Consider the following 27,698-nt stretch of genomic DNA (forward strand, 5'->3'; position numbering starts at 1 on the left):
GCAGTCCAGATCTTTCACCTATAGAGAACATTTGGCGCATCATTAAACGAAAAATACGTCAAAGATGACCACGAACTCTTCAGCAGCTGGAAATCTATATAAGGCAAGAATGGGACCAAATTCCAACAGCAAAACTCCAGCAACTCATAGCCTCAATGCCCAGACGTCTTCAAACTGTTTTGAAAAGAAAAGGAGATGCTACACCATGGTAAACATGCCCCGTCCCAACTATTTTGAGACCTGTAGCAGAAATCAAAATTGAAATGAGCTAATTTTGTGCATAAAATTGTAAACTTTCTCAGTTTAAACATTTGCTATGTTATCTATGTTCTATTGTGAATAAAATATTGGCTCATGTAGTTTGAAAGTCTTTTAGTTTTCATTTTATTAAAATTTAAAAAACGTCCCAACTTTTCCGGAATTCGGGTTGTAATACAAAATATTTAAATCCATATTTAAAACCATTAAATATGGATTGTTGAATATAATGTTTTATATAATAATAATACAATAAATATTTACTCTAAATGTTAAAGCAGAAATAACCCAAGTATCATTATATGATACAAAAAATTTATGACCATTACAAGGTCATATGTCGTTTTAGTACAATTTAAATTGTAAGGATAATGTATAACCTAATTAGTCACGTATTATTTATAAATGTCACTAAAATGAATTATAAATGTAAACCTTCAGGGTTTGCTCGAATATTAAGTCAAATGTTCGTTGTTTTGTGAGCAGACCTTTATTTTGATAAAGTAGAAGTAGTTAAAGACTTACTGTTTTTTTTTATTATTATTAATTTAATTTACATCACAAAGTAAATCTGTAAAATACACGATTTAAATACTTTTACATTTAATAAAACGACATGTACTTAAAATACACAAAATGTATTTACAATTAAAATAAACGACTCTAGTTCAAGGCGTCCGGGACTTTTATATTCAGGACGCGGAAGTGCTGCAGCCGGAGACACTAAAGTCACGTGAGGATTTATTGTCAACAATGCATTCGTTGCACAGTCCTGACCATTTTAGCACATTTAGAGCGTAAAAAAAATCTGTATCTGCAAACTAGTTGTTGACATGGACGAGGACGGATTGCCCATCGTGGGATCAGGAGTAGATCTGACAAAGGTTAGTTTAACATTGCAACATCAGCTGCTGCTCACATGATCGTCTGACATATGTAAGTTAACAGTGATCATTATACTTTCTTTCTTAAGGTTCCAGCCATTCAACAGCGAAAAATCGTCGCTTTCCTCAACCAGTTCATCGTTAACACCGTCAGGTTCCTGAACCGGTTTTCCACAGTATGTGAGGAGGTTTGTTCACCTGTCAGCACATCATTGCCCTCTTTACATTAACTTAAATGTAACTTCAGTGTCCTGAAGATTTTTTTTTTATTTTCCAGAAACTAGCAACAGTATCATTACGAATCCAACAGATTGAGACCACTCTAAGCATTTTAGAAGCAAAGGTAAACCAAGGCAGGGTTTTCTAGGAGTCTCAGTGGAGTGCTAGGGGGTCAAAGGGAGAAAAAAAGTGTAATTATAATTTAATTAATAAAAATGAATGAGTAGGTAATATTTAAAAAAAATTAATGCAGCACTAGCAGTAGTATAATAATATTAAACAAGTAGAAAAAATGTAATACAGTAGCTCAATAGAAACCACTGTTTTAGGATTATCCTGATTAAAAAATATGTTGTATAAATGTGCAGTTAGCTTCTATTCCTGGTTTGGAAGATGTCACGGTGGATGGAGTGAGATCATCTACAGAGACAAACGGTCCTGCTGCGGCTGGCAGTCATGCCACGGGCCCCGCTTTGGGTCCCCCTGTTGAGGTAACATTTATTCTTGAGATTTCATTGTCAAAATTAATTTATTCCACTGTGTTTTGAGGTATTTATAGCCATAATGGCAAATGTTTTGGTATTAATACAGTCTTTGTCCATTCGGGTATCTCAGCAAGCACAAGTGGCCCCTCAGGAGCCGAAAGCAGAGGCCCCAGCAGAAAATATGATGACTGTAGCCAAGGACCCGCGATATGCCAGATACTTGAAAATGGTGCAAGTGGTATGTGTGTTTTTTGTAATGAAAAATGAAAATATGCAGACAGGTTACTCGGCCTCAGACCATCCAAGGTGATGAGCTTTGTTGTTCCTTCATAGGAAAGAGATTTGGAGAAATTTAGTATTATATTACATTAGGTCTGCACGATAAATCGCATTTGATATTTAATGTGCATCATGTTATTAAAGCCGGATATAATCCATAAGTAACTCCAGTTCATCATTCATTCGTTATGAAGTGAAAATAAACACATTCATCACTAAGGTATTTTTACTTTAATCCATCACTTCTGGGCAGAATAACGGTCCATAATTTATAATAATGCTACTTGAATTACTCTCATTCTGACGGCAGCCCTTCACTGCAGAGCTTCCATGGGTGAGCAAGTCAAAAGCTACATTTCTCCAAATCTTTTTTTGATGAAGAAATAAACTCATCTTCATCTTTGATGTCAGTTTTCTGCAAATTTTCATTTTTGGGTAAACATCTTCGTTTACAATTAAATCATAACCTGAGTTTCATCATTATCAAACTCACATTTTGTCTAGTCATGACTAACATGGAAAGTTGATGTATATGCCAATATTTTGCTCTTTCACTCAGGGTGTTCCAGTCATGGCCATTAAAAATAAGATGGTAATGGAGGGTTTGGACCCTGGTTTGCTAGAGTAAGTGTAAACAACATTAAAAACATTATTTATGCATGTGTATAGTCACTAAATGTATTGGCAATGAAGTGTTTATATTGTAGCTAATTGATTTATTGCATTTCCCTTTAGTACCCCTGATGCACCTGTTCCAGATGGAGGTAAAAAAGGATTGGGAGAGCAAGATGATGACAGCTCAGGCAGCGAATCATCTTTCAGCGACTGATCAGCTCCGCCCCTCACGGCTAATGAGCGTTTTGTTGGACTTGTGTTGAGCCTTGCTCATCTCAAAGGAGGGTAAATGCAGTTGAATGTCCTTACAGAGGACAGACACTTAGTGATGGCACTAAGTTTGTTTTACATCTCAGAGACAACATACTTGACATCTTTAGTGGTGGTTTCTGAGGGCACTTGCCTACTGGGTGAGATCGCTAATGATTGTGATGATAATTGGTCCATTTCAGTCTGTTTAAGTGCTACTTTCATGTGAATTGTCATGAATCTCTCATCTCTTGCCTGACATGTACATGTCAAATGCCTAGTATGTGCATCTAATAACAATAAAAATATGCTATTGAGTGTTTTAATGAAGTGGACAAAAGCAGCCTTGTAAATCTGTTCATAAATTGAATGTAAATGTTCATAAATTGAATGTAGCAGAGTAATTTGATTTTTATTTTTTTTTTTTGTAAATGTAAATTTAGTTGCAACAATCTTAAACTGACTTTGAATCATAGTTTTATCAATAACAAAAATGACTGTGTGTTAGATTTGTTTGTAGGTTTCTAATAATACTAAGTGTTGCAGTCATTACAGATTTGCTTATAGTGTCTTTTTCAAAATCAAACTTGTTATTAAAAGTTGTTATATCTGAAATCAGTGAAATGCAGTTACTTTAAAACCTACACTACCATTCAAAGTTAGGGATTGGTAAGATTTTTATTTTATTTTGGAAAGAAATCTCTTATGCTCACCAAGCCTGCATTTATTTGGTCAGAAATGCAGTAAAACCATTAATATTGTGAAATATTATTACAAGAATGTATTATTTCAATTAATGTTTTATATTTGAATGTATTTTAAAATGTAATTTATTCTTGTGATTCAGCCTTTCCTCTTCAGTGTCACATGATCCTTCAGATGTGTGTGTGTGTGTGAGAGAGAGTGAGTGTGTGTGAGTGAGTGAGTGAGTGAGTGAGTGAATATAAAAGAACAGCATTTATTGGAAAAAGAAATCTATTGTAAGTGACCCGACCTCTTGATGGTAGTGTATGCTGCTATTCCTATAATCACAAATATTAAAGCAATCACTTTTTATTTTTGTCATGCACCACATCATCATGTGTTTTTTATTATTTCACAATTACAAAGTCAGACACACATTGTGCAAGCATGGACTTCTTTTGCATTCCACTTCATAAAGTGCAAGATTAAAACACACCTGTTGCTCACTTTCAGCTGCACTGAATTTTCATAATGATTATGGAGTAAAACAACATAAAGCAAGAAGCTCAAACTATAACCAAAGCAAAGACTGATTGACAGTAATGCATATTACTCAACTATTCTGTCTTGGTTGATCATAAATGCATTCTAAAATAAGAATCAATATGAGGCAGCAAAGATTTATAGATTCTTTGGCACCAAGTGGTTATATTATATTTCAAGTACATGTTTATGCCCTTTTTCTAGAACAAAATACAAGCTACAAAATGATACACTGCCAATGATTACACAGTACTTCAGCAGAGCTTTCAACATGAAAAAGGTAGTAAGTTGTATAAAAATACAATTCTATTAAAAATGCACAAAAACTTTGAAACATTCAGTAACGGTATGATGTCATGGTCAGGAATACTCCATTAAATTAACAGTCAGTTTCAGTGTGAATTGCTGTAAAAAGAAATAAAAGAACTGTTAATATGGTCTTGGAGGCACTAAAAGGAATCCAAATAAATATAATTCTGATTTGGAACAATGTGAAAAAAGCTTTTAAATGTTAAAAAGTTTTTGAAAGAAGTCTATTTGGCTCACCAAGGCTTTGTTTGTGTGATACAATAATATTGAAAATATTATAAAATGGAAAATATTCCTGTGATGGCACAGCTGATTTTTCAGCAGCCATTAATCCAGTCTTCTATGTCACATGATCCTTTGGAACATTTTAACATTATAAATGTATTTACTGTAACTTTGATTTGTTGATTAGTTTCACTTTCGACTAATGCATCTATGCAGAAGTCAAGTCAAGCCCCAAACTTTTAAATAACAGTGTAAGTCTAATTTTATATGCTCACCTGGAACTCTCTGATGTATGTTAAAAAGAAGAAGACAAAACTGAAAGTAGTGATCCATTCGCACGCGACACTCGCTATATGAAGTGTGTAGTCCTTTAGAAGCAGGAAAACAAGACAAGCAACTTTAAACATTCAGCAATGCATTTTTGCTAAAATGCAACTACTGGAATGTGTGGTTAGTGACATGAACTCTACCTTATCATTGGTGTCCCAGTGAAGTTTGCTTGTTCCGACGGGAATTGCACAAAAAATTGCTGAACAGAGGCGTTAAAGACAATCAGTTTGATCTGAAATATAAACAGTGCATCTCTTTACATGGAAAACCAGCATGCTGTGATCACAATACTGGACCACCCATGTAAGCAGATGCCAATCTACACCAGCAAAACTACATTCAGAATATCAACCAACAGCATATTTTGTACCGCTGAGAAAGGATACTGGGTAATACGGCTAGAGCGGCCAGTCCAGCGAAGAACACACGGAAACGGCAAATAAACTTAGAACATCCATAAGGAAGACCTTGGTATGATATCACACACTGAATGGCGGCATATATAACCCCAGATAAGAAAAATAGTAAAGCACCGAAATCATGGACTGGCATCACCGTCGTCTCCTAGAACACAACAACATACATGAGCACCATTAAAGAGAGAGTTAGCATTTCCTTCCAAACCAGGATGACTTTTTCTTCAGTCAAACACAAGGAGATATTATGTTTTTGTCTGTTCAGTGAGGTCCAAAGCAGTTTAGGATCTCAGCGACTTATGGATAAAACACACTAGAAATATCTTTTTTTGGAAGTACATTGAGTCAAAAAGCGAGTAAAAAATTCTTGGCTGAGCTAGATATACCTGAAATGTAGCCACCAATAACATGCCGACACATGAGACGATGCCAAAAGCAAAAGCAACCTTGTTCAGACAAGGGGACACGGCGCCGGTTTTCTCATGGACTCTCTCCACAAATTTATATTCAGCATACATAGTAGCAAAGGCTGGAAAACAATAGATTTTACAGATTAAAACTACAGTGGAAATTGCTGTAACAGAATATTCACTCATGCATTTAAACAGAATGCAACTACAAGCAAGATAATGCACTGAAAATAGAGTTTTAACGTGAATTCACTATGGTGGTTGTTGCACTGATACTCTGTGATTTGGCATTATGTTTCATTTCTGCAGTTGCTTGAGGTTTTAGTTGTGGTGCTGTATTATAACACACTGAACTCCAGCTGGGTCACAGATGGGGAAAATAGTTTTTTTTTTCGTTTTCAGCAGAAAGAGAAGTGAGACCCGATTGAGTGCTCTTCCACTGTTACTAAAGAAAAGTACACTTGAGACATTCCCACTGCTTTCCCCTCACATGTCAAAACCAAGCCGTTTGTGGCTGACTTCAAGTTGTGTAATTTCCCATAGGTTGTGACACACAGAAAGCCTAATCATAAGGAGTTCCCTGAAGCTGCAGATGGGGGATTCGCACTTTCTGAATTATGAGCTGGAAATGAAATCAAATCAAAGTGAAATCAGATGACTGTGGTTGTTAGTCATACCTGCAAAGGCAGTGACCGTCGACATGAATCCAAACACACAACTCTCCGGCGGAGTGGCCCCTGTGTCACTTTTCAGAGACATTCACAGAAATAATAATAATATAAAGAACATTCATATTTGTGAAGCAATTCAGAAACATTTAATCATAAACGTGCAATATTTTATATTTAAAAACACATGCAATTTCCACAGTTTACTGAATGACAATAAAAGTGATGCCTCACCATTACATTAACATGACTTTGAATTAAAAATATTTATTATTCATTAATATTTGGGTTTTATCATTTTTATATATATTTATTTATAATATAATATAATATTGTAGTTTTTAAAGAGTTTGTCCTGTTTCCTACACTGAATACTGATTTTGAACTCGAGCCAACACTCAACTTTTGAGTAGAAAACGAAACTAAACGAACTGACAGCAAAAACTTTTTTTTTTGTTCAGATTCATATTCTTATATCTGTCAGCTTTATATAAATACCAGATTAAAACATAAAACTTAGTCTTGTTCTTAACATCGTAACTTTATACGCTATTTCTGGTTTCTGTTATTTTAAGAGTTGTGAAGTCGTGTAGTCCAGATGTGTAGCCAAACTAAAATCAAGTTCAAAATAAAAAGAAGAGTGACATACCTTATATAAGGAAGAACAACATCAACATCTCGTCGAAATAATGCGATGATGTAAGATATAATGAACGTGCTCGATGACCAGATTACCAGAAAAGTAGGTAAAAAGCACATTCCTTGCATGAACCAAAACATCTCTCCTGAGGGCTGGGTGTGATCGGTGCATCACCATCCACCGAGACAAAAGCGAAGTGGACAGCAGAGATAAGACATAAAGACACGGAAACTTCACTGAACAAATACTGTGTGAACTATGTACAATTACTCGACGTTTATAACTGTATCTACAGTGTCACGTGTTCACTGGGAATCTTTCTCTTCCTCATTGTTTTACCCATATACTGTTACCACCAGCACATGTGAACAACGCACAGATCAGTTCTTTCTTTCTTTCTTTCTTTCTTTCTTTCTTTCTTTCTTTCACTGCATTAATACATTAAATCTCTCTGTTCACTTTTAATGTACATACATGAAAACACACACACACAAACTTTGCCATGATGGCTAAAGTATCGTGTTACAGATAAAGAATTGTGTTACAGCTATTTGTCAGCTATTTGCAGGTGAATTTTGAAAGCAGGCATTACAATATTTTTTGACCAAGATGTCTTTAAATGGCTACTAAACACAGAAAAAGTCAAACAAAAAGAGCATTAAATTATTATTATGCCCATTTTCTGTTCACAACACACACAATTATTATTATTTTTACTCATTATTATTTTATTATTATTTTACTAGGGGCTCATATTACATAAAAAGTGTAAAGCACATACCAACATAAGGGTTAATATTAATCTATACTTTGGAAGTTAGATTTAATAATCCATTGCAAACAATAACAACCGCAGTTGTATGGGGTTAATATAATTAAACATTAAAACATTAAAACACATTAAAAATATTTTTAATACCCAATCAAGAATTTTGATCCGCTTTTATATTGTTAATATCCCTACATTCAAATAATAAAACGGATTCTTAAATAAAACGGAACAGATTTTCTTACATTTAGCTTTTATACCCTTAAGCAAATAGGTTATCTTCTAACACAGATGATTTCAAACAGTTTTATAAATGTAAATATTTTTTTAAATATTATTAAATATTTAATATTTAATTAAATATTTAATTATAATATTATATATATATATATATATATATATATATATATATATATATATATATATATATATATATATATATATATATATATATATATATAATATTATAATTATTATTATTTTTTTTTTTAGGATAAGCACTCATGGTTCGATTTCTATAGTTACTAAATAGTTACTAAATAGTTACTAAAACTATTTAAATAATCATTTAAATGGTATGTTATAAGTGACATACGTTTTAAATAATTTATTAAAATGTATTTATTAATTGAATTTATCTAAGTTTCATAATATTTTATATAATTATTTATAAAGCAATTTAAATGGAGGCCTATTATTTTAATTCATAAAGTGATCGCTCTCCAGATCAATAGAGGGCGCCAGCGAGTCTGTCATGGACATAGCTCTACTGGCAGTGAGCCTCGTACCATCACCTGATCACTACCAATGAGGAACTACAGCGTTTGATTGTTGAGCATGCGATCATGTGACAGTATGTTCTAGTGGAATGAAGCTATTTTTAATTTCCCCGAAGGAAACGTGTCCTCATTAAGTGTTTATGGAGGAGGTGATGTTGATGGCCGGGGAGAGTCATGTTGATCATTAATTCGGTGCTTAAACTGCTGCAGCGGCAGACCTACACCTGTCTGTCACATCGCTATGGACTGTACCTGTGCTTCGGAGGACTAGTCCTCATGATAGTGTCTGCTTTTCAGTTTGGAGAGGTATGTACACTAAGTAGGGTTCAGTTCAGAAGTATACTGCAATGCATGTATCCTCTCATCTTTGCATAACGTGTCAATCACTGATTGCTAATAAAAGCTGATTGTGTTATCTGACTCTGACCTGCTATATAGTGGTTGCAAATCAAACGTAGACATTTTTAGTGAGGGTTTGGGGTTGTGTATTAACTGTCTGGTTTGGTTTGCAGGTTGTGGTGGAGTGGAGTCGAGATCAGTACCATGTTTTGTTTGATTCCTACAGAGATAATGTTGCAGGAAAGTCCTTTCAGACGAGGTGAGCAACAGATCAAAGACACCAGCTTCATTCATGCACAGTAATAAAGTCACATGTTAACTGATCACTCTTTTTAAAAGGGCACAGTTATCGCATGCTTAATATATCTGAGAATGACTAATTCAGCTCAGTCTGCCATTACTGTGATATACATTTTAAATGCATGATTAAAAAAAAATCTTTCCATATATATGCTTCTGGAATCATGTACCTACCTTGCTTCATATGCTTGTATAATTAAAGGCTTTGCCTACCGATGCCCATTGATGTGGTTTACACCTGGGTAAACGGCACGGATGTGGACCTGCTGAAGGAACTTCGTGCTGTGAGACAGCAGCTGGAAGATGAACAGAAGGCCTTGAGGTACTCCGCCTATAAACCACACACACCATTATTGTAGTACTCATTTATCCTCATCCGAGGAGAGATTGGGATTGAGGAGAAATTTGATGGTACTTGTTTAACCACTTATATAAATTAATCATAATGTGTCTTTTTTTTTACTTTAAAACAGTATTACTATTACTACTACTACTATTTATTGTTTTATTTATATATTAATTTTATTCAAATTAATGTATTTTGAATTACACATGGTTTAGAACATTCTGAATGGTGGACATTTGATTGTATTTATTTAACCATTTGATTACTGGGTTAATAAATCTTAAAAAAAAATCATCATGTTTGTTCTGGCTTTATAACAGAAAAATAATAAAGGAAACAATATATAATGTTTCTTTTGACTTTAAATAAGGATTATTATTATTATTATTATTGTCATTGTTATTATTTCTACTTCTTCTACTACAATCACCACTACTACTAATCGTAGTATTGTATTCATTTATTTTATTTCATTTTAATTGTAATTTGTTCAAAACAATGTGTTTTGAATGACATGCATTGCCACAATCTGCATGGTTTTAATTTGATCACATTCATTTAATCGTTTGATACATTCATTATTAAATCATAAAGAAAAATCTCTATTTTTTTTAATATTAATTATTATTATTATTATTATTTTTTTTTACTTCTTGAAAAATGTATTTTATTTAATATTTTGTTTTATTTTGTTCAAAACAACATATTTTTAATTGCACACCTGTCTGTTGCAAAAGAAGATTGTAAATATTGAATTTTGAGTAAGGGGCAAAGGTTTAACATCTCGTGGCTTTTGAAGATTTGCTCACTGTATCCACATGCATCCAAAGCTAATCAAATAAAAATGCAGATGTAATATTATTATGTGCCGTTTCTATTCAGAATTGAGTGTGTCCTGTATTTTAGTGTTTACTATGGTGGGACACACCCATCTTCATTTGGCAGTGCTGACAGAACTGTGAATGTCAGAAGAGCAGTATTTCATGATGTTTAAAAGTGTTTTATGTGCTGTTTTTTTAGGGAGCGTCTTGGAAAAAATGAATCGGAAATAACTGAAGCTCCTAAGGGAAGGTGAGTGTTTTAAAGAAGTAAATAAGCCAGGGTTCATTTCATTCTTATCCTATTCATATGTCTGCAGGACACGAAGCAAACTAAATATTATGTGGTTTATACATTTCCTGTTTGGTAGCAACCAGGGCCTCTGTCACAGCCACAGTTGTTTTTATGCCACCAGAGCTTTCCTGTGTGAAAAGCAGCTGTTGCAATACAAAAAAATAGTGTGAATGGCTGTCTCTCTCATAAAGATTAGCTCTAGATCAAAGCTTTAATTCAGTCTGTGTGTCCTGTGATAGGCCAGAATGTCTGCTGTCCCACTGCATCATGGGTCCTGTGCTGGTGCTGGATCCACCCCTTCCTGCCAACATCACATTGAAGGAGCTGCCAACTCTTTCAGTAGCATTCTCCACTGCAAAACAACTCTTACAAGTGTCCAAACCTCTCCAACCCTCCTCAAGCGTGTCTGTTCTTCTCTTCCACTCCCACAGTGACGGTACAATTATGACCTACTTCTCACCTTCATAGAGTATGACTCAACATGTTGTATAGAGTAGACTCGCATGCTCTCACACACTAAACGGAAGTTGGGAATAAAAATATAATTATTTATATAATATAAAGGTATAATTGGTAAATATATGATTCATACAAGCAATCTCTTAAGAATAACATACATTCAACATCTGTATACTTCACCAGTTATTGTCCACTAACAGGGACAAAACTGATTCAGTGTTAGTCTAACATTAGTTTTACGTCCTGTTGCAGCTGAAAAAGCCCATACAGACGCTTTGAAGGATGGATTGACACACTCCATCAGCAGAGGTTATCTGGTGAGAATAATAACTGCTGTGCTAACACTACTTATTGACTAATTCTGCTTTCCATGTCACTCTGAGCGTTAGAAATTCCAGTTTGCTGCTCATAACTGAGCGATACTCTGACATTTTAAATTCCAGCTTCACCAAAATGTGGATTTATGACATCACAGAAACTTAGAAAAACTATAAAACGTTAGAAATAGCATTGGCAGCTAACTGAATTTAAATAGGTTGAAGTACTAAAATTACTTAAGCTAAAACTGAAATAATAATTTAATTTAGTAAAGCTAATAGCTAAGAAAATGACAATCTGAAAATATACATATTAAATCTATTTCAAAATATTCATAAATACTATAAAGGTATTGAATTAAATAAATTCATGCATTTAGCAGACGCTTAGCGACTTACATTGCATTCAAGCTAATTTTCACCTAACTTGTGTTCCCTGGGTTTCAAACCCCCAACCTTGCGCTTGCTAACGTAATGCTCTACCACTTGAGCTAAAGGAACGGGTATATAAAGTATACTAAACGTACACTGATTTTGATAATCAAATAATTGCAAAACAGATGTGAATACAATGGATTGCCATTTTGTTTCTTGTATGTCACCTTCCCACCTAAAAAGAGGGAACATGAGCAGGAATATCCCACACCCATATATATGGAGAAAACAGTATAAAACCAGAAACTCATGCTTTCATTCACAGAAAAGGGAACTTTTTTTGTTGTTGTGATGTCTGCTGTATGATGTCTATGGTAATGCTTTAACCAACAAGAGGAACAAGAGGATGAATGTTTTATTAGTTTATTCCTGAGCCTGTTCCTGGCAACCCACATCACTGTACATTTTGTAGGTGTCCCTTATTTGACACTCACGTGTTATTATAATGGATTACATCATATGCGTATGAAACTCTTAAAGTTTTTTTCTTTTGTTTTAAACAAATCCTTGTGAAACTCATGGAGTCTAAAAGTGTGTTTCTGTGACAGACGACTGATAAAGAGGCTCCAGGGCTGGTCCGCATGCAAACTCTGGCCTACTTGAGCGGGTTCCCTGCGTCACTGAAGGAAACTGAGCAGCTCAGGGTCAAACTACCAGCTGTGGTGACCAGTAAAATCAAACAGGTAAAACCTCTCAAATAAAACAATCAGTAGAGTGCAGTGTTCAAAATGACCACAAGGTGACACACAAGATCCATTAGAAAAACACGGCTGTCTCTGCGTATTTCTAGTTTGAGTCTTGCAGAGAGCTTTTTAAGGCCTTATTCCATCAACAACCCCAATGAAGTTACTATATTTGTCTTATTGAACTATTACTTGCCATCGTGGTGCATAACCGTTGCCCATCCATTGATTTATAAAATAATAATCAGTGTTTTGTGTGTTGTTTATCTCATTGGTTAGGGCAATGTTTGGGCTCCGTCCTGCTGTCTGCAGTCATGTGATGAGAGCTCAGGGTATTACAGTGACACTTGAGCGGACTGACGGGAGTGTTAACAGTACAACAACTGTTTGAAATGGCCTGGCGCCAGCCTGCTCTTGAAAAAGGCATCAGGGTTTAGATGACCTTCTATCTCTACCTCTCCTTTATTTCCCCACAGAGCTCTGTATACTTTATTTGTTTGCTTTGTACTTGCTTGCTTTTGTTTGTTCTTTCTCTTGTTTATTTTTGCTCTAGTTTGTTTTTGTTTCTTCCACCCTTACCTTCATGATTCCCTTTGATCGTCTTTGCTTGTTTTTGTTCTTCCTTGATTTTATTTGTATGTGCTGTTGTTTGTTCCTGTATTTATTCTTTATTGCGTATGGTTTTTGTTTTGATTTTGCTTGATTTCAGTCACTTTTGTTTGATTTAATCCGTTCTTGCTGTTGTTCGACTTTGCTAGTTTTAGTCTATGCTTTATTTAATCTATTCTTGCTTCCAAAAGGTTGTTCTTGCTTTTGTTTGTTTCTTTTGTTTATCTTTGCTTAGATTTGTTGTTTCTTGTCTGATTTTTAATGGTCTTGTTTTCATTCACTTTGCTTTGCTTTTGTTCAGCTTTGCTTGTTTTAGTTTGTTCTTTGATTTTTTTTTTCTTTCTTTTATCTTGTTTGCAAAAGATTGTTTTTGCTTTTGTTCGTTCCATTTGTTGTTCATTGTAGTTTGTGTGTGTGTGTTCTTGGCTTATTTAGATTTTTGCTTGATTTAATTCATGCTGCTTTCTTTTGTTCTTGTATTTGTTTGCTTTTTCACTTGCATACCCTCTGTAACTCTTATCTTAAACTGTTTTGTCCTATTCCCTCCATCTAACAGAAATTTTCACAACTTTCCTTTCATATCTCGTTCTGCTCATTCTTGTTTTCCAACCAGAACGATGGGGAGTCTTCTGTAGTGTTTTTTTCTTTTAGTATTGTATGCAATGCATCTACAATCCAAATGTGGGTCACATAAGGTAATATAGCAAAGGATGAAGCTGAGGAACAGATAAAGAAAGCGAGAGTGAGTGAGAAGTTGAGTGTTTAGAGATGACTTGTATTTATAGTTTGTGTTAGCCTGTTTGCAATGTTGATGAAAGCTCTCCCTTGACCTCTGTCCAATGCACACACTGTTACACAAGAAATACTGCCAGTGAAGTGTGTGTGTGGGGAATCTACTTTGTTATAGGACAAATTTGTCACCAGAAGTAAGCTAAATCTAGCAAATTGTCCCTTTGGGGATGTCCTCAATTGGAATATCCATTCATAAATAATGTCTTTATTATAAATATGCAACAATTTAGTTTTAGGGGTTTTGGTTCAGATTCGTTTGTTTTAATAAAATATTAACTAATTACATAATTAACTAATTAGGTTTAAAACATTTTATTTAGCCTGTTGTCTATATTGTACATAAAATATGCACCTAGAAATACAAAAACTCTCCCCTCAACTATTTGGGTTCTGCAGGTCGTTTTTTCTAAATGTGATGAAGGCAGTGTCACTAAACTTCTGAAGAAAGCCTTTTCATTCAGGCAAAGCAGTGATGGCGTTCCTGGAAACACATTTTCTGTGTAAATGCTATTGATAGATATCTATTTTAACTCTCTGCGTTCTTCTTTTGGCATTAACTGGAGGGATGGGAACGGTAACAATGAAGACCCTCTGCTTGTAAACAGCATTGTGACAAGTGTTAAAACTTGATTTGAGGGAAACCTGATCGCACAAGCAAACTCATCATCGCAGGTGTTTTGGCTGCATGCTGGCAGTCACATGGCTGTGGTGTGTTTCTAGAACCTTCTGATAGAGGAAGTTAGAAATGATGGGAAAATTAACATCATCCAAAACAGTAAAAGTATTTCTATGCAGTTTACTATGTAGGGTTAGAAGTGGCGAAGTGGCATGGGAATGATTTGAAAAGGGCAAAGGTTGTGAAGCTGTGATACGCAGCAATTAAAAAGTAAAGAAAGCAAATGAGCAGCTTTGCTTATTTGCTTAAATAGTCTGTGCTGCTGAGTGACTGTTTGTATATGTGTATATATCTCAGTTGCAGCTGTACTCGGAGGCCGGTATTGCTCTTCTCCACCTAAACACAGCGCAGGATTTTACTGACCTCACCCAGCAGGCCAAGAAGAACCTGACGTTGGAAGGAAAAGAGCTCACAGTCAGTCCGGCATACCTCTTCTGGGACCTTAGCGCCATCTCACAGGTGCACATTTTACTGTAATTTCACACAAAAATGTAAGCCAGTGTGTGCTTGATAAGCATTCACTTAACTAAAAAAAAAAAAAAAAAAACTTCATAATAAGCAGGCTTCCTATTTTTTTCAGTCTAAACAGGATGAGGATGTTTCTGCCAGTCGGTTTGAAGACAATGAGGAGCTGCGTTATTCACTACGTTCTATTGAAAAACATGCACCATGGGTGCGGCACATCTTTATCGTAACCAATGGACAGATACCGTCTTGGCTAAACCTGGATAACCCTCGTGTTTCAGTGGTCACTCACCAGGTGAGCTTTGCAAACCCCTGGATGACCAGTAAAGACTTACATTTCTAAAAGGGACGTCCTTGTTTATATTAGCTTGTGCTGTAATGCATTCTATTACTACTATTGGGTGTATTTATGTAAAACCTACAGTAATGGACAAAGTCTTGTGTGTCTTGTTGTTGTCGTTTGTGTTTGTCTCTCAGGACATTTTTCAGAACCAGACCCACCTGCCTACATTCAGTTCTCCTGCCATAGAGACTCACATTCACCGAATCCCAGGACTCTCTCAAAAGTTCATCTACCTCAATGATGACGTCATGTTTGGCAAGGATGTGTGGCCTGATGACTTCTACAGCCACTCTAAAGGTCAAAAGGTCAGAAAGACTGCCTATCTGTCTCTATTATTTGAACCGCATGTCTAACAGTTTATGCACATGGCTGAAGTAAAATGCACATTTAAAAGGGAAATTTTGCATACATACAAAAGATCAATTTTTTTCGGTTATTTTTAAAGAAATTATTACTGTTATTTAAAAGAAATGCATTGCATTGATCATAAGTGGGAGTAAAGACCCTTTACATTGTAAGAGATTTCTATTTCAAATATATGTTCTTTTGAACTTTTTATTCATAAAAGGGAAAAATCCTGTATCATGGTTTTCACAAAAAGCAGGACAACTGTTTTCAACATTAATAATAATTAGAAATGTTTCATGAGCAGCAAATGAGCTCATTGGAATGATTTCTGAAGGATTATTTGATTCTTAAGACTGGACTAATTCTGCTGAAAATTCAGCATTGCATCACAGGAATAAATTATATTTTAAAATATTATTAAAGTAGAGACCAGTTTTGGTGAGCAGAAGAGAGTTTGAAAAATCTGAACTTTTGAAGGGAAGTGATTTATATTATTATTATTTATATTATTTCATTAAAGCTGATTTGGCCTTGATAATGAGTGTTTTCTCTGTTCACAGGTGTATCTCACCTGGCCTGTACCAAACTGTGCCGAGGGCTGCCCAGGCTCCTGGATCAAAGACGGCTACTGTGACAAGGCCTGCAACAACTCTGCATGTGATTGGGATGGAGGAGACTGTCAAGGTACTTTGACACCGTCATTTAACCCCAGAATTCTGTTGTTATTCACTTATTTGAACCAATTGCATATTTCTGATCCTGTCTTTATATCCGTTACATAATTTCTTGATCTTCAGGTACTGCAGGCAGCAGTCGTTTTGGAGGAGTGGGCGGTGCTGTGATCGGAGGCGGGCAGCCTTGGCAGTTCGGCGGTGGTCTCGGAGGATTGGGAGGCGTGTCCTTCTGTAACCAAGGCTGCGCTAACTCTTGGTTGGCTGATAAATTCTGTGACCAGGCGTGTAATGTTCTTGCATGTGGGTTCGATGTTGGTGACTGCGGACAAGGTGAGTTTTGACCAGTTGTTCTCGACAGATTTTGACACAAAGTCCCTCCAGTCTCTAACACAATAGGCCCATATATATAATTTAAAGGGCTGTTTTATGTTCCCATCATCAAAATCAAAATCAAAGCCACACCCCTGATCAGAACAAATTTAACTAAATTAAAAGAATAAAACACAGATTCGGTGTTTACACACTTTGTACAAGGCTGGACATGTGACCCTACACATCTTTTTCATTAATATGAATAGCATCGGAGGGGTTCACTGTGTATTTTTGAACTGTTCTGGATATGTGGCAAGCCTTTAATGTAAAACTCCATGTTTCCTGGCCCCCTGGTTGACAGCCACTTGAGTATTTCTTATTAAGTCTAGTAGTAATTGATTGAACTAATTATCTGTTTGTTTGTGCATTTATAAGATAATTTCAACCAGTTGCACCGCGTCGTCCTTCGGAGGAACCACACGCTTTACACCCTGCCTCAGGGAGAGCTCAGACCGTATCTTAGCTTCTCAGGGCTGGCTAACCGTGTGTCTGAGGCACAGGTCGCTGATAACCCAGCGCTCCGTCACACTTCTGTCGCCAACAAATGGAAGACCATCCACCTGCTGCTGCTGCCCGGACACAACGCCACTCAGATCCACTACAACATCACCTTTCAGGACGCGAATAACCACGACTTCACCATGACTTTCTCTGTAGCAGTGGATACCCGAGAGCTCCCCAGATCAAACGTATCCGCTCCGGTGCAGGAGAAAGACGAGGAGCCTAAACCGACCGCTGTGACCCCAGAACCAGTGGTCCTGTTTGAAAATGTTCCCAAAGAAAAACAAGGCCCAAGAGTTAGAGAGAAACCCCATGGTGGTGTAGAGACTGTACAGGTGCCTGCGTTAAATGAATCTCTTTTGCCTGAGGAAGTGAAGCTTGAGTTACAGAAGCTGAACGAGAAGCTAATATTAGGTGACATTACTATTAAAGGCTTTAATTTGACCAAAGCAGTGCTGCTGGGGCCATTCAAAGACAAAGCTATGCTTTTACTAAACAATAAAGGCTCTGAAAAACAAGACCAGGACATAAAAGCAAAGCACTCGAATGAAGACCAGAAGCCTTCTGTAATCAGTCAACATCAGGATGAAAGAGCAGCGAGGGTAAAACGAGCAAATGGAGATGAGGAAAGCAAGAAAAACTCTCTGTCTCTTGTCCCAGTTCAGATTGATGGTGTTACACCGAAGGCTCAGTCAAGATTGTTCGGCATAGAGAAACCCCTCGCATCTAAGCTTCTCAGCACCCTGATGGGAAACTTGTCTAAAGAGAGAGATTCAGAAAATGAAGCCCACCTCCGCGGGCGGCCAGTGGGTCGTAAACTTCAGTATTACACATCTGGCTTGGACCGGGGCTTCCTTCCATGGGAGAAGAGGAAGTTCTTTCAGGATCTGCTGGAGGTGAGACGTGGTTCTACAACCTTTTTTGAACTGAAGGCCTCCCATACATATACACACATACAGTGGGTATAAAAGTCTACTCAACCCTGTAAAAATATCAACTTTTGAAGTAAGTTTCCATCTTTAATATAACATTTTAACAAAAACATTAATGCTGTTTAATTTGAAACTGGAAACGTTGATAGAGGAAGAAAAACAATTATAAAAAAAAAATCAGATGTAGCAAGATACGTATGTTCTCTAAAAAAAAAGCAAAACAACTTATTTAGGGGAAAAATAAATGTTAAATTAAAATGTAATATTATACATTAATAAAGTTTATTATTCTTAGATATTGAAGAGAAAAATGATCTAATTTTTTTATTTTTCATTTTAATTATATTGATGTTAATATTTATATTTATAAAGTTAATAAAATATTAACTTAAATATTAAAATAAAAATATTATTGTCGGTAATATAAACATTAATATTAGTAGATAGATTTCTTGTTATATTAATAGAGAAGACAAATAAATAAATATTATTGTTATTATTATTATTATTATCCTGCAGTGCCATTGGAAGTTTTCTGTGGCCCCTTGTTAAGAACCAATGTTCTAGAGTAAACAAAAAGCCAGTTGGTTGTTGTAACTGAAAAGCAGGACTTCTTGCAGCCTCATTGAGCATTGCAATCTCTCCTGATCAGTGTCTTTTTTTGTGCATCACAGGAAGAGGAGCGTCTACAGAGTGAACTGCAGTATGCAGCTGACGGGACGGCCACTGGACGCAGGTTGCGGGACACTTTTGCTGATTCACTCCGCTATGTCAACAGACTCTTGAATGCTCAGTTCGGCTTCACTTCCCGCAAAGTGCCTGCCCACATGCCTCACATGATTGACAGGCTCATCATGCAGGAGCTACAGGACACGTAAGAGTCCCAGCACATATACACACACACTTATGTATCAGTTCAGTGTTAGTCTATGGATACAAAATTTTGGCCACCGAAATTTAGATGTCTTCAAAAGTTCTTTCTTTTGTCTTGATGTCTTTCTCCTTCAGCTTCCCTCAGGAGTTTGATAAGACGTCGTTCCACCGTGTGCGTCACTCAGAGGACATGCAGTTTGCATTTTCTTATTTCTACTTCTTGATGAGTGCGGTGCAGCAGCTCAATATATCTGAAGTGTTTGACGAAATTGACACAGACCACTCTGGCGTGCTCTCTGACCGTGAGATTCGCACGTTGGCCACACGTATCCATGAACTCCCCTTAAGCCTTCAGGTACATACCACTCTTCTGCCACAGCATGGAGAAAATTACATGATTTTTACATTAGGAAAAAATATAATATAATCTAATTATTTTTTTAAATGTAAATTTAATTTGAAATGTTGTCTATTTTATTTAAAAAGAGTAATTTGAAATGTAGTCTAATTTAATTTAATTAGAATGTAGTTGTTTTATGTAAAATGTTGTCTAATTTGATTGAATTTAATACGTTAATTTGAAATGCAGACACGTATATTTTAATTTAATGTAGTCTAATTTCCTTTTAAATGTTATTTAAAGTAAATCGTGATTTTAAAAAAAACAAACAAGTATCACATTAAATTTATATTAAAAATATTAAAAAACCTTTTAAAAAATTAAACACAAAGCAGAAAAATGTTCAAATATGTACATAACAGAACGTCATGAAGGGGTTTTGTGAAGTGAACACAAGGCATGTATAGCTCTTTTTTTGTCTCCACATGATTGTCTGTCTTACCCATCTGTTGAGGAAAGGCACATCTGTTTATTTTACTCTAAACAGGATTTGACCAGTCTGGAGCAGATGCTTATAAACTGCTCGAAGACTCTTCCGTCTAACCTCACACAACTCCATACTGTCCGCCCCACCCAGGAGGCCTATTACGACCCCAGCATGGTGAGAGTCAAATATTAGACTATAAGGTCTCACAAAACATCTGTTACATGATCAACACCAGGCTGTACGCTATAAAATTGTCGTGGGATTTGTTGGTACTGTTAATAAAATCCCTGTTTGGATGTTCCTGCAGCCGCCCGTCACAAAAGGTTTAGTAACCCACTGCAAACCTATCACAGAGAGGATCCACAAAGCCTTCAAGGACCAGAATAAATACAAGTAAGATTCTCATTACCTTCCCACAAACACTTCAGCTGGAGCTCTTCAGCATCTCTTACGGGACCGGGTTAGTTACGCAGTCCCCTGTTTTTTTTTTCAGATTTGAAATTATGGGCGAGGAAGAGATCGCCTTTAAGATGATAAGGACCAATGTCTCCCATGTTGTGGGGCAGCTCGATGACATCAGGAAGAACCCTAGGTTCGTTCAGGGGCTTTCGTTCCTGTTTTTTGCACAATTTGGGAAACCTAATCTTACTTTAAGCCCGTTTTTTGGCCTACAGGAAGTTTATCTGCCTGAATGACAATATTGACCACAGCCATAAGGACGCCAGCACAGTCAAAGCTGTACTGAGGGACTTCTATGAGTCAATGTTCCCGTTGCCGTCTCAGTTTGAGCTGCCCAGGGAATACAGAAACCGTTTCCTTCACATGACAGAGCTGCAGGAGTGGTAAGAATTTAGTCACAAACAGTCATGAATTGTTAGTTTTGAAGACTTACCCGAGCATTTAACAAAGACGAGTCAAACATGTCTGTGTACATGCCTCAGGTTTCATTACTCAATCTGAATTATGAAAAGAGCAGATCAGGACAGACCAAGTCTGGGGAGGGTATTGAAACCCTCTACATAAAAAGCAGAAAATAGATGAATATGAAACTGAATAACCGACATGAAAAAATAAAGAGGAAAAGTGTTGGAATAAAGGCATAGCAGCCAGTATTTTCATAGATTCATCAAATCTTAGTTGCGCCCCTGATGTCACGTGGATTATTTTAACGATCTCCTAGCTACGTTTTCTGAGCCTTGAGCATGTAAGGATCCTTACTGTCTGTGGAGGGTCAGAGAGTTCTCGGAATGCATCAAAAATATCTTAATTTGTGTTCCGAAGATGGTTTTGTCTTACAGGTTTTGAACGACATGAGGCTGAGTAATTAATGACAGAATTGAAATTTTTGGGTGAACTGTCCCTTTAAAATAAAGTGGAAATTGAAAATATACAAATTAAAACCATTTCAGAGTGATAAATAATACTATAATAGTGTATTCAGTAAATAAAATGTAAATGTAATTGTACAGTTAATGGGTACTAGAATTGTCAAGCCTCAAAAATGTATTGATTGAATTGATTTACATTTTTTAAATTTGCACACATGTACACTAAATGCACACAACATGCTCATGAAGCCTCAGTGAGGATGCAAAAATGCCATTAAAGTAGTCCATTTAATTTATGCACTATGATTCAGATGTCATGTAATCGCTTTATGTAAAGAGCAAACAAGTCATTAAGCCGTTTTAAGTTTCACTTATTGCATTAAAAAGTAGCACCTTTTGTGTTTAATTGAAGAAAGCCATATTTGCTTGGAACAACATGAGGGCGAGCGAACTGAATCACTGATTGATTCATCCATTATTTTGAGTCAATTTGAAGCTTTCAAACAGCAGTTTACACCTGATGAGATTTAGAACATGTCTCCAAAACCTTCCGGATCATTCGTCCCTGAAGTTAATGGTTTATTGGTCTAGAGAGAGGCTATATTTGTTTTTTTTTTGTAATGAGTTTCACAAGTCTGTTTAGATTTAGCTGTGTGAAGTTGTGTGTGATTTATAGCCTGTTTCTGTTGCTTTACTCTTGTGAATACTGGTAAATGTTCCTTCCTGTCATCACTCTGTGAAGTTGGATGATAGCTGTCGGCACAGTCTGGAATTCTGGGAATGGGGAGGTGGTTGAAGAAGGGTTTATGTATCTGTCGCTCCTTTGGAGAGTTACAGCCTGGAAATTATGAGTAGTGCATTTGCCATTCATGCTCAACCAGCCAGAGCGTCTCTCTGTTACACCCAGATGCCCCGTTAAGCCCCATCAGAGGCGTGTGACCTGAGGCCCAGGGTGTTATTTTTGGGCACTGCCAGGCTCGAGCAGCCTCGTAGGCTGATTTTAAAAGCTCTGTGTCTGCAGATTGGCTCTGTCAGACACAAGCATGCCGGTGACAAAAGGGGAACAGACTGTGTTCCTCAAAGATGATGTCACCTTGTCACCCTCTCACCTCCGACAGCCTGCTGCATGACATCAGAACTTGAGTCACTGTGAACTGTCAATCACAGACTTAAAAAATATACGGTTTTGAATCTGGCAAGAGTTAAGACAGCATCACCATTCCTGCCCTTGTATGCTGACAGCAGTGAATGAGCTCACTGTTACAATGCGGGCATGTTTTTAATTATCTATTATATAATTAATAATCTGATCTATTCATCTATTTATTTATATTTTCCTTTTCAACAAATTTGTTTAGTAATATTTAATAACTTGTCCACCAATCTGAAGTCATAATGTATCACTGCAGAGCTGCCTGTTGAGGTCAGTAAAATGTATCTAAGTACAGTACCAGATAATTTAATATGAAATCAGATCATTTGATAGGGATATTTATGAATTAAATTTTTTAAGTTTTTACCTTTTAAATATATATTTTAGAATAGAAAATATATTTTAGAATTTAAATAAAATGGATTTACCTTGGAATAAATATTATTATATATTCATATAGTATTATTATATAAATCATATTATTATTATTATTTTTAAGAAGGAACAATGATTGAGGTCTGTACACTGTATTAAAGGTGCTACTTTTTATTTAATAGTGTTTGTTTTGAATTTGAATATTTCTAAAATATATTTCTGATTTAATATTTAAGGTTATTTTATATTAAAACATTTAGCAGTGCTGCATAAAATTGATCATAAAGATTACAAAAGATTTATAAAAAAAAAAAAAAGAAGTTTAAGCATCTAACAGTAATTTCTCACAATATTGCTGGTTTCTAACAAATAAACGCAGCCTTGGTGAGCATAAAAGATTTAAAAATAAAACCTTTACCACCAAACTTTTACACAGTAGTGTATATTTTAGTATACACATATTATATATTTGACATCGACTCTTGTATTTCTAAAAGGCTTTGCAATTTCCTTCATTTTCGGAGTTTCACAGCGATGAATTCTAAACCTGGAGATCTATTCAAAACTTTTCTGTTCACTTCAGAGTGGAAACCAAATGACAGCCAATCAAATATTGTTGTGTACTCTGCTGAAATACATATTTTAGCTAGTGTTATCAATGTATAATGATACATGTTGGATCCAGATTGAGTAGTTATAGCATCTATCATGTAACAGGCTAACCAGAGCTAATCTTCTGTTTCACAGGCGAATATACAGAGACAAGCTGAAGTTCTGGACCCACTGTGTGCTGGTGACGTTAGTCGTCTTCACTGTCCTGTCGTTCTTTGCAGAGCAGGTCAGTTCGGTTCAGCTTACATGTCCATTGTCCACTATCTCTTGTTCTTCATTTCACTTTGTCTCTCACACACACACACACAAACACACTGAGTCCAGTGGACTCTGGCTAGTCTCATTACCTTTAGCAATTAATATATAAAATTTTACCCAGCAACCCTCTGTGTTCTTTTAAGGAAATGGTAAAGGCAAAAATATCTTCCTGATGAATGATCAAACAGGCAGCTTGCAGCAAATAGTCACACTATTAATTGCGGGGTCAGGTTTCTGTCTTTTGGAGAGGTTAATGGTCACGGTGACCTTTTAAAAGACCAGTCTGTCTTCATCTGTCCTTAGTGACAGATCAGTAATATGAACACTCACCAGAAGTACAAATATGGAGATGATATGTTATCAGTGGACAAGCATGTAGAGGCATGTCATGTTTGGCTGCATCCTCATCTCTGACAGACACACATTAAATGGATTAATTACAATCTTCAGAACAGATTTACTGCCTCCTCATTAACGTGTCTGGCCACATCCTGTTTCTCTTGATTGAATTCCTGCTTATGCTGCACTCATTTTTCTCATATTTTTTTTTAAATGCATTATTACTAGTTCTGAAGTGCCACTTAAAATGCAGTGAAACCAATCATTAATGTATTCATTAAAAAATATTTTTGATTTTTAATCCAATTTATATATGATTTATATATGATTTATTAAAGTGCTATTGTATCGTTGCATTTAAGTATCGTTTAAAAAAATATTTAAATAGATATAAATATCTATTTTTATGTCAGCTTACATTTTTTTCCCAGTTTTTTTTTCTATTCACAGTTAACTGTATTTTCAAACATTTTAGCTACATTCTTATTAATGAATTAATTAAAATACATGTTTAAACAATTAAACATTTGCAAATATGGATTTCTTTTTTTTCTTTTTTACATTTATAAAGTTGAAAAGTACATTTTTAAATGAATAAAATAATAGTTGATTTATTTTTATTTTTAAATAGCACTTCTCCATAAGGTATGGGGGGAAAAAACAGTTTGCTGATGCATGTTTCTTTGTCAAAATTTTCTGAATAAATTATCAAATAAATAAATATATATACACACTCACCTAAAGGATTATAAGGAACACCATACTAATACTTTGATTGACCCCCTTTCGCCTTCAGAACTGCCTTAATTCTACGTGGCATTGATTCAACAAGGTGCTGAAAGCATTCTTTAGAAATGTTGGCTCATATTGATAGGATAGTATCTTGTAGTTGATGGAGATTTGTGGGATGCACATCCAGGGCACGAAGCTCCCGTTCCACCACATCCCAAAGATGCTCTATTGGGTTGAGATCTGGTGACTGTGGAGGCCATTATAGTACAGTGAACTCATTGTCATGATCAAGAAACCAATGTGAAATGATTCGAGCTTTGTGACATGATGCATTATCCTGCTGGAAGTAGCCATCAGAGGATGGGTACATGGCGGTCATAAATGGATGGACATGGTCAGAAACAATGCTCAGGTAGGCCGTGGCATTTAAATGATGCCCAATTGGCACTAAGGGGCCTAAAGTGTGCCAAGAAAACATCCCCCACACCATTACACCACCACCACCAGCCTGCACAGTGGTAACAAGGCATGATGGATCCATGTTCTCATTCTGTTTACGCCAAATTCTGACTCTACCATCTGAATGTCTCCACAAAAATCGAGACTCATCAGACCAGGCAACATTTCCCGTCTTCAACTGTCCAATTTTGGTGAGCTCGTGCAAATTGTAGCCTCTTTTTCCTATTTGTAGTGGAGATGAGTGGTACCCGGTGGGGTCTTCTGCTGTTGTAGCCCATCCGCCTCAAGGTTGTGCATGTTGTGGCTTCACAAATGCTTTGATGCATACCTCGGTTGTAACGAGTGGTTATTTCAGTCAAAGTTGCTCTTCTATCAGCTTGAATCAGTCGGCCCATTCTCCTCTGACCTCTAGCATCAACAATGCATTTTCGCCCACAGGACTGCCGCATACTGGATGTTTTTCCCTTTTCACGCCATTCTTTGTAAACCCTAGAAATGGTTGTGCGTGAAAATCCCAGTAACTGAGCAGATTGTGAAATACTCAGACCGGCCCGTCTTGCACCAACAATCATGCCACGCTCAAAATTGCTTAAATCACCTTTCTTTCCCATTCTGACATTCAGTTTGAAGTTCAGGAGATTGTCTTGACCAGGACCACACCCCTAAATGCATTGAAGCAACTGCCATGTGATTGGTTGATTAGATAATTGCATTAATGAGAAATTGAACAGGTGTTCCTAATAATCCTTTAGATGAGTGTGTGTGTGTGTGTGTGTGTATATATATATAATCACACAGTTACTAAATCTAAACTGGATACTGTTTTATTATAGCATTATTCTTTCTTTCGTCTTCCTTCCCTGTTTTGATCATAAGTTGATCTTGTTTCTATACTCTATGTATATCAGAAGTTGCCCAACAGCATTCATAACAGGTTTGGTTGACACTCCTTGCTCTTCCTTTTCTCTCTGTCCCTCAGCTGATCATGTTGAAACGGCGGCTCTTCCCCAGACGCAGGGTCAGCAAGGATACGAACCCCGAGCGGGTGTGAGGTTATTCCTTTCACAGAGGTTGTGTTGTGTGAATATGAAGTACCACAGCTGAACTTCAGTTAATGGCATCAGATGAAAATGCCAATTTGGAGTTGTATGGGTGAAGCTGATGAAGAAACTTCAAAGTGCAGGCCTCCTCCACAAAGGGGTGTAAGTGAGACACACTGCGGCCCTCGAGGCAAGCGACTCTCAGCCTGCGATCACACTCCAGGTTGCGTATTGAATGTGAACTGAACTCAGTGTCCCAAATTGAGTGTGTTGCCATATTACCTTACACGTTTAATTTGTATTAATTTGAATTTATAAGAATGTAATTATTGTTGTTCTTTCTCATGCCCCCTTGGTCCTGTCTTTCCTTGCAGTGCCTTTCTTTTCCACATGAATGAAAGAAGTGGATTCTAATGCACAGCTGGAACTCTTGGCCTTGCGTTTGGCTTTTTGCATTTGTCTTAATCTGTCTCTCACTCTTGTTTATTCCAAAGTGGCACAAAATCTCCAGGACCATATTTAAAACCGAACAGCAATCCTGATACTTGGAAATTTGGACAAGGATCTTCAAAAAATAGCCATTTCCTTCTCTTTCTCTTTTTAACTGCATGTTGCAAGTCCTTCACGTGATTGTCTCTTAGTGGGACATGTAAATATTGACTTTGTCTGAAATTCAGATGCCACCGCCTGTGGCCCTGGTGTGTATGAATTAACTCATCACCTTCATTGGTCTTTTAAAGGGAATCGTTTTTTTTTTCTTTCGTTTTTTGGCTTGCTCAAACGTTACAGCAACTGACCCCAAACCTTTTCAGAATGCTGTTCTGGGATGGATTTCCCCATTTACTTTTATTTATTATGTTAGAAAATACATAATTGTAATATACAAGCTTATCTTGGTTTTATTTGGGAAATGTATGTTGCTATAATTGTCAAAATACACTTTAAATGACACTGACAATTTACCACTTTTGTGTTCAACCAGGTGCCTAATTTGATAATGAAATAAGAACATAATCTGAACGCCGAAGTGTAATGAAACAGCCAAATATATTCATTAAAAAACAGTTCATGAATGCATTGTTATGCCTTGTTGTTTTGAAATGTCATTGACTGGATTCATATTTATTGGTCAGCCAAATCTAACTTTCCTTGTTGAGTCACATTCTTTGCTGTCTTGTTTCATTGAATCTTGCTTCCAGAAGGAGGAAATGTAGCTAATATAGTATGAAGACCCCA

At 36.2% G+C, this 27,698-nt stretch overlaps 3 protein-coding genes across 3 annotated transcripts; 2 read left to right on the forward strand and 1 right to left on the reverse strand.

The window, feature by feature from the left end:
- Positions 1-966: 966 nt before the first annotated feature.
- On the forward strand, positions 967-3,607 carry washc3 (WASH complex subunit 3). The gene is made up of 7 exons (XM_059511917.1): positions 967-1,142; positions 1,232-1,330; positions 1,420-1,485; positions 1,730-1,852; positions 1,977-2,084; positions 2,685-2,749; positions 2,861-3,607. The coding sequence occupies exons 1-7, from the start codon at positions 1,092-1,094 to the stop codon at positions 2,952-2,954; spliced, it is 606 nt and encodes a 201-aa protein (XP_059367900.1). The 5' UTR covers positions 967-1,091; the 3' UTR covers positions 2,955-3,607.
- A 772-nt stretch (positions 3,608-4,379) lies between these two features.
- Positions 4,380-9,704, reverse strand: dram1 (DNA-damage regulated autophagy modulator 1). The gene is made up of 8 exons (XM_059511211.1): positions 9,576-9,704; positions 7,224-7,366; positions 6,584-6,651; positions 5,883-6,025; positions 5,467-5,644; positions 5,221-5,279; positions 5,026-5,118; positions 4,380-4,621 (listed from the first exon to the last, which is right to left on the reverse strand). Exons 2-8 carry the CDS (start codon positions 7,352-7,354, stop codon positions 4,577-4,579), a joined length of 717 nt encoding a protein of 238 aa, XP_059367194.1. The 5' UTR covers positions 7,355-7,366; positions 9,576-9,704; the 3' UTR covers positions 4,380-4,576.
- On the forward strand, positions 8,768-27,535 carry gnptab (N-acetylglucosamine-1-phosphate transferase subunits alpha and beta). The gene is made up of 21 exons (XM_059511209.1): positions 8,768-9,068; positions 9,275-9,360; positions 9,604-9,723; positions 10,768-10,818; positions 11,100-11,296; positions 11,572-11,636; positions 12,620-12,754; positions 15,129-15,290; positions 15,412-15,591; positions 15,774-15,944; positions 16,548-16,671; positions 16,785-16,991; positions 17,409-18,430; positions 19,141-19,340; positions 19,475-19,694; positions 20,227-20,340; positions 20,474-20,559; positions 20,660-20,758; positions 20,841-21,008; positions 23,770-23,860; positions 26,402-27,535. The coding sequence occupies exons 1-21, from the start codon at positions 8,937-8,939 to the stop codon at positions 26,471-26,473; spliced, it is 3,702 nt and encodes a 1,233-aa protein (XP_059367192.1). The 5' UTR covers positions 8,768-8,936; the 3' UTR covers positions 26,474-27,535.
- The last annotated feature ends 163 nt before the right edge of the window (positions 27,536-27,698 follow it).

Source organism: Carassius carassius, chromosome 26, assembly GCF_963082965.1.
Source record: "Carassius carassius chromosome 26, fCarCar2.1, whole genome shotgun sequence".
NCBI classification, from domain to species: Eukaryota; Metazoa; Chordata; class Actinopteri; order Cypriniformes; family Cyprinidae; genus Carassius; species Carassius carassius.